The 14,526-nt window shown below is 34.4% G+C and overlaps 1 protein-coding gene across 2 annotated transcripts in view; it reads right to left on the minus strand.

The window, feature by feature from the left end:
* The window catches only part of ACSS3 (acyl-CoA synthetase short chain family member 3), a 157,173-nt gene that overhangs the window by 14,788 nt on the left and 127,859 nt on the right, over positions 1–14,526 (minus strand). For both annotated transcript variants that reach the window (XM_012442092.3, XM_012442093.3), the window contains exons 12-13: positions 4,397–4,478; positions 1,779–1,901 (exon numbers count right to left, since the gene is read on the minus strand). In XM_012442092.3, coding sequence (XP_012297515.1) covers positions 1,779–1,901; positions 4,397–4,478 — 205 coding nt within the window. The remainder of the gene's footprint in view (positions 1–1,778; positions 1,902–4,396; positions 4,479–14,526) is intronic.

Below are 14,526 nucleotides of genomic sequence, written 5' to 3' on the forward strand. Positions count from 1 at the left end.
ATATTCTAGAAATAGACTCACTCCAATATTATCACCTGATTTTTGACAAAGATGCAAAGGCAATTCAATGGAGAAAGGGCAGTGTTTTTCAACAAATGATGCTAGAACAACTGGCATCCACTAAAAAATCATTCATCAACCTACACTTGCACTATATTAAAAAAATTAACTCAAATTTAAATTTAAATAATATAAATATAAAACTGTAAAACACAAAACTATGAAACTCTTAGATGAAAAGACAAAATCTCTGTGACAGTCAGGAGTTTTTATATACAATACCAATATCATAATCTGTAAAAGAAAAACATGATAAATTAGACTTCATCAAAATGAAAACTTATTTTTCTCTTTTACAGGCACTTTTAACAAAATGAAAAGATCAGCCAGAAACTAGAAAAAAAAAATTGCAAACTGCATATCAGATAAAAAACTTGTATTCAGAATATATTAAGAACTTACAAAACTGAACAATAAAAAAGAAACAATCAAATTAAAAAATAAAATGAACTGAAGATTTTAACAGATATCTCATCAAAAAAGATTTATGGATGGCAAATAAGCTTGTGAAAAGATGCTCAATATCATCAGTTATTATGGAAATGCAAATCGAATGCACAATGAGATACTATCACACACCCAGTAGAATGGTTTAATAAAAAGTAATGACACTACTAAGTTCTAGAAAGAATGGGAAAAAGTACGAACTCTTAAATACCACTGGTGGCTATGTAAAATATCACAGTCACACGGGAAAACACTTTGGTGGTTTCTCACAACCTTAAACATGCACATAACATATAACCCAGAAAACCCACTATAGGTATTTATCTGGGAGAAATAAAAACATTTTTATACAAACACTTGTATTTGAATGTGTATAACAGCCCTATTTATAATTGCCATAAACTAGAAATAACCCATATGTCCTTTAATGGATGAATGAATACATGAACTTGTTAGTACACCCACATAATGAAATTCTATACAGCAATACAAAAAGGCAAATTCTTAATAAATGCAACAACTTGAAAGGAACTAAAATGTATTTTCCTAAATTAAGTAACCTCGTCTCAAAGTTTATAGTACTATATAATCTATTTACATAAAATTGGAGAGAAGGCTAAAACATAGAAATGGAGAAAAAACAAGGGTTACTAGAGTCAGAATACAAAGGTGACATTATGAGGGAATTCTTTGACAGTGTTGAAATTGTTTTGTACCCTTTCCCTGGTGATGGTTACAAGAAACTGGGTAAGTATAAAAACTCACAGTGTTGTATGACAATAAAGTAGATTTTACTCCATAGGAGTATGTTTTTAAAACATTTAAAAAAAAAAAAAAACCTGTTCTGGAGGCTTTATGTGACTTACATTGGAAGAAAATTCTCAGGACTTAAGAGTACAATAAAATGTTTAAATCCCATACCACTTAAAGACCGTATGCAAACCTGATGATTAAACACGAATAAATCAAGAAGCTAGAGGCATTCACGTAGCAAGTATTAGGTAGCAAATGTACACAGGCTCTCCCACAAAGAAACAAATACATGTAAGTGTTTAAAACTCTTCACTACCACCCAGGGATGGGAGAGCATAGAAAATATGAAAATCTAAAAGAGAGAATTTACATTCAGTGAGAGAGATACAAGAGTAACCTAGCCTCTGCTGCAAATGAAGGGTGTGGTAATTTTCCAAGTGAAATAACCTCAATATTGTCTTCAGTGCAGTTCTGTATCTAAACACTACTTGGAATAGAATACCAATATTCATCAATACCTCTTCAATGGCACCTGCAGAAATTCTGTGACCTGCGACATTTATTACATCATCCATTCGAGACATAACGTACACATAGCCTTCTTCATCCATGTAACCAGCATCCATGGTATCATAATATCCCTGAAAACAAGAATAAATAATGTTTGATTAGTGTGTATCATTAAATAATGTAATCATTTAAAACTTGGTAAAATATACAGTGTAATGAAATGGATTTGCTGTGAACATTTGCCTTTTTTCATAATCAGACTAGGAAATTAAACTACTTGTTATCTGGGAAGTGTACTAGAATCTCTTTGCTCCTCTAACAGTCAATAATAAGTTAAAGTGTTTTTAGAGATGTTTAACTGTTTGAATATAGAGTTGTAAAGTTTATGATCCCACTTTCTTTTTTTAATGGAGAAGGAATAGCTCAATACTAATCTAATATACTTTGGTATTGCAAAGTAATTCTTTGTTACATTTCTTAATTGTATTAATTTTTAAAAGCGTTAAAGCTCCCAATGAAAAATTTCACAATACAGCACTAGTTTATTAATACGGGTTAAGATTGGACTCAAGCTTCAGTGAAATTTAATAGTGAGTACGAAATTTAATTTTTAGTCACTCAAAGTAGAACATTTTTGCTGGTCTAGAAATCACAGTAGAATAAGAATAATGAAGAATAAGAAGTAGAAATAATATTATTTTTCCTAATGCTTCTTAGTTATTTTGAACCTATGTTTATGAGCACGGACTTTAGTGCAAATCCTGGAAAGCCACTATTGTATTTCTTAGACTTTCTGAGACTCAGTATTCTCATCCATTAAAGGGAATAATGAGCTCTGCCTTACAAGGCTTCTGTGAAACATACACGAAACAGTGTATAAAAATGAAAGAGGACAGACTTGGACACATCATGAGCTCTCAATAATTTTATTGCAATTAATAATTTTATAATTATATAATTTTATATTAAATAGGCAAACTAGAGTAGCTGTTAAAGGCATGAACCCTCAAGCCCAACTATTCTGATGCAAGTCCCAGTTCCGTCGCTTCTCACCTATGTGAACTCAAGGGAAGTTACTCAACCCTTCTGTGCTGCTGTTATTAATTTCTCAAATAAGAGGTTTGAGATCAGGTAAACAGACAGAGTACAGAGTCACTTCACATAGCTTAGCCATAAACAGAGGCTTTGAGGGAGCTTTTAGTGTTAAAGGTGATCATGTTAAAACCACATGCACATATAATTTTCCATTGTCAGGCTATAATCAATCATATCACCACCTGCTCTCTGATGATTTAACTGTTGCCCTGTCAGGCAGATAGATTGGCCTTACTAGAGTTAACTATACTGACAAATTATCCCTGCCACACTCTATCAGGGGATGTTTAATCTTGGCTATTGAGGTCATTCACTGCTGCCATTTCTTTCTAAAGAAAGCTATTTTAATTCTTGTCATTTGTCCAGTTGATTAGGTTATCTGTCCTTCACTAACAAATAATAAAGATAAAATGCTAAATACTTTGGCAAACTTTTTTAGTAAAATTCTGAATGATCGGAATTTTTAAAATTTAATAGTAAGTATGAAATTTAATTTTTAGTCACTCGAAGTAGAACATTTTTCTGGTCTAGAAATCACAGAATAAGAATAATGAAGAAAAATAAGTAGAAAAAAATATTATTTTTTCCTAATGCTTCTGAGTTATTTTGATACCTATGTTTATGAGGATGGACTTTGGTACAAATCCTGAAAAGCCACTATTGTGTTTCTTAGATTTTCTGAGACTCAGTATTCTCATCAGAATATCTAATACTGAGCTACTACTCAGTATTCTCATTTTAGTAAAAATCATTCAGAATTTTACTTAGTGAAAAATGAGGACCAGGTGTCTCTGTTGTGGGGGCAGTAGAGGTACAACAGAAAGATGATGTGAGCAGACCCTGATGTGTTTATCATGGAATGCTGTTATAAACATAACACACATTGCCATGGAGTAACAAAGTTTCACACGATGACAGAATGTGAAACAGGAAGGCACTTTTTGTTATCCAGAACACTGGGTATGGGGCTTTCAGTACACTGTTTCTGTCCTGTATCTGTATTTTTAAAATGAGATTTTAAAATAAAGAGCTCAGAGAACATTTGAGAAATGGTGTCAAAAATAGATGAAGAAATGGAAAAATACGACTTCTGGGCAAGCTAAATGGATTTTGCTCATATAACCAATAAAAGAAGAGGTTAAGGAGTCTTAATCACATTCTATAATTCTGATTTGTTGCACTCTTGTCTGTTGGTACAGAGGAATCCAGTAGAAGAAACAATATAAAAAGTCCAAAAAACATTTTTATGTAACAAAAACATTCCTGATACTGAGGACTATTAAATTCTAGGAAAAGCTGTTAAGAAAAACAAAGAAATTTCTATGTCCAGAGACTGACAATAGGTGTAAAAATGACTTATTTAGATAATTGTAAGTTGAGCATTCTTATCCTTGAGAGCTGGAAACTAGTCCAGATAACCTTTAAAATTTTCTTTTTGATCTATGATTCTAGGAGCAAATTTCTCCATTTAATAGGCAAGAATTATAGAAAAGTACATAAGAAGATAAAAAAAGCATATTAAAGTTCTTACGGGAAATTTTTCAAAGTATAAATGCTTGAATGCTTCCTGATTCTTCCAGAGTCCTGAAAAAGCCCCAGGTGGCAATGGCAACCTTATATAAAAACAAAGACATTAAAATTATGATGAAAGTGGTGATAAAGACAGTTTGATTAGAACTATTATTTTTCTAGCATGATGGATAATGACAATTCAAATCCTGCATTGAAATATAATTCCTAAATCTGGACAGATCCTGTCTAATTGAGGTTTATGTAGCTGATCACTGTACAGCAGAATTGTTGAAGAATGACTTTAGTCTCTGGAAAGTGCACAAAAGGGACAAATATGTGGAATTCAAATAATTATTAGCAATAATCATTGTTTCAATGAAAAGCATAATACTCACCAAAAAGAACCAAAATATGTGTCACTGAATTACTTTCTAAGAAAACGATTCTTTCACCATTGAATAGTTATTTTTTGAAGTACCAAGATGTCATCTTTGCCTGTCTCTTCGTGTAATAGAATATTCTAATTAAGAACCCAGTGTACAAACATTTTCATAATCAATGTGCTTCCCTCCTCTGGGAATTCTCTCTTTCTGCTTCCTCTTCTTTTTTCTTTCCATGATCATCCAGACCCATGTGATTTCTCACTTCTATAAACACATGGAAATGCTTCAGTATATAAAATACACAGAACTACGTATCGTTTGTTTTCAGGAAACTTCCTCCTTATACTTTTTTCATTTATAGTGTCAAACAGGACTTTTGCTTATGGCAAGGGCTTAACCTCATAGATTTGTTTGTTTATATATCTATGTATGTATCTATGTACATATGTATGTATCTACGTACGTATGTATGTATCTATGTTTACATAAATAAATGAAATTCTCATATTAGTTCCTTGTAGGAAGTACCTGCTATCTATCTATCTATCTATCTATCTATTTATCTTTCTTTCTTTCTTTCCATAAATAAATGAAGTTCTCATATGTGGTCCTTGAAGGAAGTGCCTGCTAACAAAGACAACCACTGAAATTGCTTTCTGAACACAGAAACCTTCTCGATACTTTAGTTTGCAATTTTCAACACTGTAAAAACTTAGGGGCTTTCAAAATCATATTTACACAATAAAAAAAATAAAAAGTACTAAATAGAGTTGTAAATGTGTAGTTCTGGTGCCAAGAAAATTGAAAATGTAGTAGAGATGGCTACTGTCCACATAAGACAACATCACACACACCCCACAGCGGTGTTTGCGAGTCTGACAGCACAAAAGAAAGTAGTGTGGTCACATGGCCACCTCAACATCAGAACCTCATGGCACTGACTTTTATTCTCACATTCTGTCAGGAACAAAATGCTGTGACAAATGGAAGCAGCTGCTGATGCCTCCCTGGGCAGCGCAGCAGATATGGCCCATTTCTATAATGTCCAGCCTCCCAGTAGTGGTCCTGGGGAGAACTTCTCCCTTGCTAGATGCTCTTTATTTAAAATTATTTTAAGACGAAACATGTTGCATCAGCATTTCTGGACTTCATGTTACATGAAATGCACGTGAGAGTATTTTGTAATCTGTAAAAGAATCCAAAGAAATGCTGTTGTGTTGTTGCTATTGCTGTTGTCATTATCACTGTTTGCTAAATCTGTATGAAGGCAATAGGTTGAAGTCAATAATCACTCCAGGTTCTTTAACTGAGCTTAAGATGTATGTAAATACTTGCAAATAACCACACAGATAATTTCACTTCATCAGTTCATTTTGCTAATATTTTACAGAAAAATGTAAAATCATCAATTTTTAAATACTGAAATATAATATGACTATAACAACTACTAGAAATCTACTTAGCAGCACTTTCAGGATGCTGAAGGTGAAGAAGTGAAGACGACCCTAGGAAAAAGTGATAAATTGCATGCCAATACAGGCAGAGAAAGATAACATTAGTGAGTGAAGTAAACTGTATATAAAATACATGATAATAAACCTGACAAAGATGCATTCTGCTTGCATATTAAATAAGAGAAAATTTTCAGTTGTTCCCAAGAAATATATCACAATATATAGGGTTTTTCTGAATTTCACGGTGCCGTTTTTGACATATACCTGGGTATTGGAAATTATTTCTCTACTAAAGAAAAAGAAGAGGTATCTGTGATAATCAATGGCAAACAACATTTCTTATGGATTGAGGGCAATAGACAGTGGTGGAGTCTGAAGCAAATTACAGTGCACATGCCAGCTACAATGAGAACAGCTGTTTTTTAATTCCACCTGATTGCTGATATACAGGAATGCTGATCCAAATATCTGAACAGCCCATGATGAGATTTATGCATATCAAAAAACATATACTAAACAGGCTTTTTTTTCCCCATTTTATCACCCCAAATCAAACATTTTGGTCCACCAGCATCAACACACTATCTGCTCATAGCAGAGACTCCTGTTAGTAATCCTACCCAAATGAACTAGTATTTGGTGCTTTGTACATGAGCTGAGTGTCCAGGTAGCCTAGTATGAACCTAATTCAGAGTGTTTACACAGGACCAAGAGGATAGCATTTTACAGAAAGAATGTTACAGAAAGAAAGAGAAAATCTCACACTTTCCAGAAGGGAGTTAGGTTTGCAACCTCTATTTTTAAAAGAAGATGCTCTGCTAACCTGCATTTCTTCTTGCTTCTCAAGAAAAAATATGGTGCTAGCAATTTGTAGCAAATAGAGTATATTCTTATAATTAATTGATGCCTACAGGATGAAAGCCTAGGCAGCCATCTCCCAGAAAAAATAAGCCTTAAGGACACCAGCTTCCAGTGTTGCACCAAACTTTAAATATGTGCACAACGTCTCTGAAGAACAAGGAAAACACACATTTTCATACCATCTCCTATTCTTACAAGAAAGATCTGGATAAGTTTATATATACACCTGTAGAACCTGGGAATTAAGAATAACACAGTATAGGGTGTATGAACACTGAGGACTCTTTGAACCCCCAGAAATTTAACGTAAAACTTGACTGTGTTTCCCAGGAGGGTTTTTGGCTTTCATCCAATTATTGGAAGGTTGGCAACAATCACCAAATATTAAACCTCTGTTCAGTGGAAAGCCCAACCTAAAATGTACTTCAGTAGTAAAAATTGGTCATCCTAAGCATACGTGAAAATATCTTTAATCTTAATCATTAAGAATAGAAAATATCAGCATTTCACTTTCTCTTTGGAATTAAAGCCACCCTTATAGAGGGACATCATATGTCTAGTTGGTTCCCTTTGGATCATAGAGGTTATTGCTATTAAATACGACACATGGTGCTGGAAGATGACAGGGAAGAGAAAAAGAAAAAGAGTGAGAAGCGGAGGAAGAAGTAAAAGAGATAAAATGAGAAGGATGAGGTCCCAGAATAGCGAAAGGACAAAAGTAGGTGCTGGTATCATTCAAATCATCTTGTAGAGGCATCTAACAAAGAATTCAATATATGTAATATGGTGCAGACATTTTGTGCAAAAGAAAACATGAGAAAGGAGTGAGCTCAAAGAATTTGACATGCAGAAAATGATCTATGATTTCAATCTTGAATAGGTTCATGAAGCTGAAAAAGGAATAAGAAAGAAAGACACTTCATGCTGTGTGACCAACATTCCCGAACCCTTCCTCCATGTGTTTCCTCTGTTTCTGTTCCATCTATGCTTTCCATTCAGTCAGTTAACCAGCAAATAGATAATGATTTCTTAAAATATATAGGGTACAGCAATAAGGGCTTGAAAAAATAAAGTGGATAATGAGCACACAAGTATAAATAGCCTGCTCAATCTAATCAACACTTACTGTGTGTGTGTGTGTGTGTGTGTGTGTGTGTGTGTAAATAGTTCTCAAAATTATGAATAGGTGTGATGGCTAATTCTAAGCATCAATTTAGCTTGCCCAGTGTACCCAGATATTTGGTCAACCATTTTGTTTCTGTGCAGGTATTTTTTAGATGAAATTAACATTTAAATCAGTAGACTTAGGGTAAATCAGATTATCCTCCATAATGTGAATGGGCTTCATCCAATCAGTTGAAGGCCTTAATAGAAAAACAGTCTGACCTCCCAGGTGGAAGAGGGAATTCTGCCTTCATACTCAAACTACAACTTTTCCCGGGTCTTCAGCCTGCCGGCCTGTCCTACAAATTTTATACTTGCTAGCCTTCACAACTGCATGAGCTAATTCATTGAAACAACTATTTCTCCCTCTCTATACGTGTGTGTGTGTACACATCCTCTTGGTTCTATTTCTTCAGAGAACCCTAACTAGTACAATAGGACATGTTAAAGCCAAGTTACCAAAGGCTTTTAAAAAACAAAAGATGTAATTGGACCTTTGTTCTAGGAAGAATACTGAAGCAGGTGTGATGAACTGGATAACAAGAAGCCACAGTAAGAGGATGAAAATTAAATGTGAGAGATGAAGAAAAGAGAAGAATCAAAGCTGACTCTAAAGTTTCTATTCTAGATTAATAGTGATGCCAACAGAAAGAGTGTAATGTAGTAAAAGCAGTATTTTCAGGAGAGGTGGCATTTTGGGATTTGTAAAAGTAGATAGGTGACAGAGAATTTGGTTAGATACTGAGTTTTAGCAACCTGTGGCATTATAAATGGAGCTATCAAGTAATGTGTTAATAAATACATGTCTGAAATCAGAAGGGAGATGAGCCTGGGTGGATATACTGATGTGCTCACCATGTGTAGCTAGATAATTACAGAAATCTTAAAAATTGGTGAGATGATTCAGGGAGGGAGTATAAAAGAGGAAAAAGAACTCTACAGCCAAACACCAGTGTTAAAGAATTATCAAAGAAAAAAACCCCACCAAGCCAAAAAAAAAAAAAAAAAGAAAAAAAAAGAAAAAGAAAATCAGAGATATATGAGATCCAGGAAAAAGTACTTTCTAAAAAGCCACTAGAACAGAGTTTTAATAATGACCAAGTATTGAACACGGTCAAATGAAGTATAAATTATGTTTGAAAGTGGATGCAGTGATGGTCATGGAACTCAGTAAATAAGATGTTCTGAGTTTTCTCACAATTGTCATTTCATTGGAGTAGGGAAAGCAACAGCTGGAGTGATTAAGGAATAAACAGGAAGTAAGTAGGAGCAGTAAGGCTAGACTATACCTTTTAAAAATTAGGTGACTGGAAGGAGATGTATATGTCAGTGGCTTAATGCACAGAGGCAGGTTGATTTAGGATGAGAAAAATTTGAGCAGAAGTAACCAGTGGAGAGAGAGGACAGAGATTTCAACAGTAGAGAAGGAAACACCAGAGGAATTATTCTATTGCCTTATTCATTCATTTATTTATTTACATGTTAACACATACATTCATTTTCTTCCTTCAATCAATATTTGTTAGGTGTTCGGTATTCCTCATGCACTGTGCTACACATTAATGATACAGGATATAAACTATGGTCACAGACATATGGAGATCCTAGTATTTTGTGAGCTACAATAAGAATAAATTTGGTATTTTTAGAATACAGTTAGGGAGGATAGTGAATGATGTCTACTCCATTAGGTTAATGAAATAATATCTAATGCAACCATTCAAGTGTTCATCAGGCAAACTTTACAGAAGGTGGTTAAACTCTGCCCTGCCAGTAGCACTTGGAAGAGAAGTTTTTATCCCTATGCAACGTGTGAACCTGCTGGAAATAGCATGTGTCTTTGTCCCAAGTTCTTTCTGAGATGTTTTCAGAAAACTACTTCATTATTCACAAGTCTAACTGAGGATCAGGCTAAAAAGCAAGACATGAAATTGCAATTGGTAATTAGTAGAATAAAATAAGAACATGCTTTCTGTTCCTCACTAACAAGATGTGGTATGTTAAAAAATCAGATGTGGTAATTTGAATATTGAAAAAGATCTCTAAAGAGAGACGCCTAAAGGAAACTATACAATAATCCTAAAGAAAAGGGGGTAAAAAGGATTCGGAATTGGAAGCATTTGTTTTTATACACACATCCATACAGACACACACACACACACACACACAAAGTAGTTCCCCTCTATCTATATAGAATATGTTCCAAGACTCCCAGTGGGTGCCTGAAAGCATGGTAGTACTGATCCCAACATGTTTTTCCTATATATACATAGCTATGATAAAGTATAATTTATAAATTAGGCACAGTAAGAGATGAACAGCAACAACTAATATCAAAATAGAGCACTTAGAACAATATGCCAGTATCACTACTATTGCACTTTAGGGCCACTGTTAAGGAAGTAAAATAAAGGTTAGTTGTACATAAGAACTGCAACACCTTGACAGCTGATTTGATAACCAAGACGGCTACTAAGTGACTAAAGGGCAGTAGCGTAGACAAGATGGATGCACTGGACAAAGGGCTAAGTCACATCTTGGCAGGACTAAGCGGGACAGCACAAGAATTCATCACCTACTCCTGGTGTGCAATTTAAAACATGCGAATTATTTATTTCTGAAATCTTCCATTTAATAATTTTGGACTGTGGTCCACCACAGGTAACTGAAATTGCACAAAGTGAAACTACAGATGATAGGGACTGCTGTGTGTGCATATATGTGTGTGTGTGTGTGTGTGTGTGTATTATGTATATACATATATACACACACACATATGCAAACATGTGAGAAGAAAATGTGATCAATGAATGAAAACATGGAAAAAGAGGCAATAAGATCCAGACAGACATTAGGTACATATGAGCTACAGCAGTTTTTTTTTTGTTGTTGTTGCAATATTCCAAATTAACATCTTCCTACTTATTGTTAAGGATTATTACACATTAAATGAAGGTCTTTTTTTCTGGAACAATGGGTGCACTGGGGTTCTTTTTCTAAAGTTACAGAGAAAGAACTTTTTTTACGTAGTTACAAGAATGTAAAAGTGTGTTCGATTGGCAGAAGGAAGGGAAAGATGCAAAAATACTAAGACATGAACTAGTTAATACCTATACTCACCCTTCGAATTTGAAAGCAAATGCTATCACCCTTGATACCATGCCCAACTCTGCCAAGCAGAGTGAAAGAGGGCTTTGGTACAACTCATCCAATTATGAATTGAGAATTCTCTTAGAGAATTTCCTTTCCTAAAAGACCATTCTGAAGGGGAAAGGTGAATAACTGGGGCAGCAGTGATACCCATGTGGGAAGGGAAGCATTAGAGTGCTGAGACATCCTTAAACAGCTAGGTCAGGAAAAAGGATGTCCATCACCCTAGAAGGTAACACATTCCTGGCCAATCTGACATATTAAACTCCTAGATGCCTCCTGTCCTAGAAAAGAGATGGTCTATATTCACTGCTCCATTTGGAATTTCCATAACAATAGAAATAAATTGAAACCTGTTCCCCAGAGAGAGCTGGGTTAAATCCCAACTTGGCACTGTCAGTATTTCCTCTGATGTCCTTAGGATTTTCCTGAGATTTTTACATGAAGTTACTTTTTATCTCCCCAGAAGAGACTGAACGTAATTTCTTTCCCTCGGAGCAGACAAAAGACTGGGTAATAATGTGAGCTCCAGCTGTGCAACTACTAATGTTGCATAATCTCTCATGTCTAGAATGAGGAAGATAATGTCTGTCCGTTGCCTACCTCGTAGTGTTGTTATAAGGCTAATAAAGTATCATACTCCAAGCTGTATATGAGATTTAGAAAGGAACAGGATTATAAGTATGTGACATGCTTAGTTATAGTCAAAGGATACCTGGATGAAAAGAAAGCTTCCCTGGCTCTTTCCCAAGATGGCAACACAGTGACTGAATCACTCAAAGCTGTAAACGTGTGAACAGATATCGTTAACCATGTCTGAAGAATGAGAAATTGGCAGGCACTAAAGTAAAAGCCACCGGGACAATTCCATACAACTCCCTCACACCCCACCCACTATGGCCTGCAGGGCACAGCACAGGGTGAACAGGCCACATTTCCAATAGCAACAATGGATCTGGTCAGAGAAAAATGTTTGCCCATCAGAGAGAAAGAGCCAGAGACCTATTGCTTTAATAACAGTGAGCTCTGTGCTACAGAGAAAGGCAATTGCAGTTAAAATTTTCTTTCATGCCCTGCTCTCTGTTGCCTGGAAATTACTGACTCACAGTTTTATTTCTGCACTTTGGAGCTCTGGATGCAATTATAGGAACACCTTCTAAAATTCATGAGTATTTTGTATTCATAGGAATTCAGATACCGTAACTTTCCTACTAAATTAACTGCTTGGAGTAGGTTTCCAAATCAAAAGAATTTTCTAGCATTCATGTGGACATGAAGTTCTCTCTTCTACTAGAAAGATAAATTCTATGAATGAAAGTAATCTAATAAAACACTAAAACTGCAGGACTCCTTTTTATTATATCCTAAGGCCTATGGTAGTTTAGGAATTGCTAAAATGGCCACCTTCTTCTAGTTAAGGGGTCCCCAGGAGAACAAAGCAGTGATTTCCAGAATGCCATAAAAAAAATGCAGAAAAATCTAAGTGGGTTAAAAGGTTTTTTTGGTTTTTGTTTACTTGTTTGTTTCCACGTATTACTATTTCTAAATGTGAACCTACACAAATGAGTCATCGGATATGTAATGTGAAATGTTACAGATGTTAAATATAAAATCATCCTACACATACTTCAGGCAGCCATTGGGATATGTGAATAATTTTCAAGTTGATAAGTTAGGGTGGAATGGCTGCTGGCAACGTGGGTTTCAAAAGGAAATTCTTGCTCTCATAGATAAAATGAGTTCCTGAAAAAAGGTTTCAAAATCTGTTCTGTGAAAGAGACAGCAGGAAAGAGAGAAATCTTGGTGGTAACCTTTGTTTTCTGATCATTTCTACCTTACCTTACCTTTCTAATACAAAAAGATTTATAATATATTCAAATATCTAGTTTCACTGTTAACCTAAGAGAGGAATCAAATTCTACTGTTTGTCATAACATATTACATCATCAAGTAATTTATAATGAAATCTCAGAAATCTGGATCTATGCAATAAAATTATTTTAGGAATACAGAGGGGAAAAAATTGTGAATTGGTGACTATCTAAACCATATAATGCTTTAAGGCAATAGTTGTGTTACTTTTAAGTATTTGAAATAACACTAATGGCTATAAGAAAAAATTACAGTTTATGTAGGACACTGCTATATTTTATTATCTCTGAATGGATGGGGGATGAAGTATCCCACAATGAGAGTGATAAAACCCATGAGGAGTTTAAAACTGTGCTGGCATCAAATACCACCTCTGAAATCTTGCAACAGGTTGTGGAAGATGAAATAGATGATTCACAAAGTTAGGAGGTTATATAAAAATGTATGCTGCTAAAGTGCTTTGAAAAGCTCTCAAAAACCATGTTACTCCCTAAGCAAGCTAAACATCCACCCACAATCATGTTCAAATTACTAATTTCTTTGACAAGCCTCCCTTCTTCTCCTGCTGCTTTTCCTTTGAACAGGTCAAATTTGAACCAGCTCTATGTCAATACAGATTCTGGTTCAGAGAACTGTGAATACAAATGAAATGTTGAATATTTAATTTTTTCATCTTGTTGGATATGTTTTCTTAAAATGGAAACTTTTAACAAAGTAATATAGTGCTTACATGTTTACTGATAAGAGCATGAGAAGAATTATATCATAACTTGTGTTTTCTATTAGCTTTCTATAAAGTTAAAATCTCTCTACCTGAAGAAATATCTTCTTTTTTTAACTACATCTTTTCATGTAATTTTCATAGAATTTAAAATATCTTCTTTACAGGAAGCAATCTTATGCCAATCTAAGAATGTCAAGTAATAAGAGTTCTTTTGATTTCCAATAGAAATAAATAGGAAAGCAAATAACTTTTAAAACCTGATATACAATGTTCTGTATTTATAGTAACTAGGTGTGGTGAATTCTACTACTAAACTCTATCAGTAAAGATGTCAATATCATGCTAATCAGAGGGACTAAAGCAACTTCTCTCTCAATTATTAAAATATCATATACTATAAACATTCTAACTTAATCAACTTCCGTTTCTGCTTCCACTAGCATAACAATTTTAAAGTACGTCTTGATTTAATTAAAGTAAATTTAAAATATTTACTTTAAATGGAAGCACTTTGCCTATCAAATGAACAATGGTAAAAAAA

This window comes from Aotus nancymaae, unplaced genomic scaffold, assembly GCF_030222135.1.
Source record: "Aotus nancymaae isolate 86718 unplaced genomic scaffold, 86718_ANA_hifiasm-v0.15.2.pri h1tg000016l, whole genome shotgun sequence".
Classification (NCBI taxonomy): Eukaryota; Metazoa; Chordata; class Mammalia; order Primates; family Aotidae; genus Aotus; species Aotus nancymaae.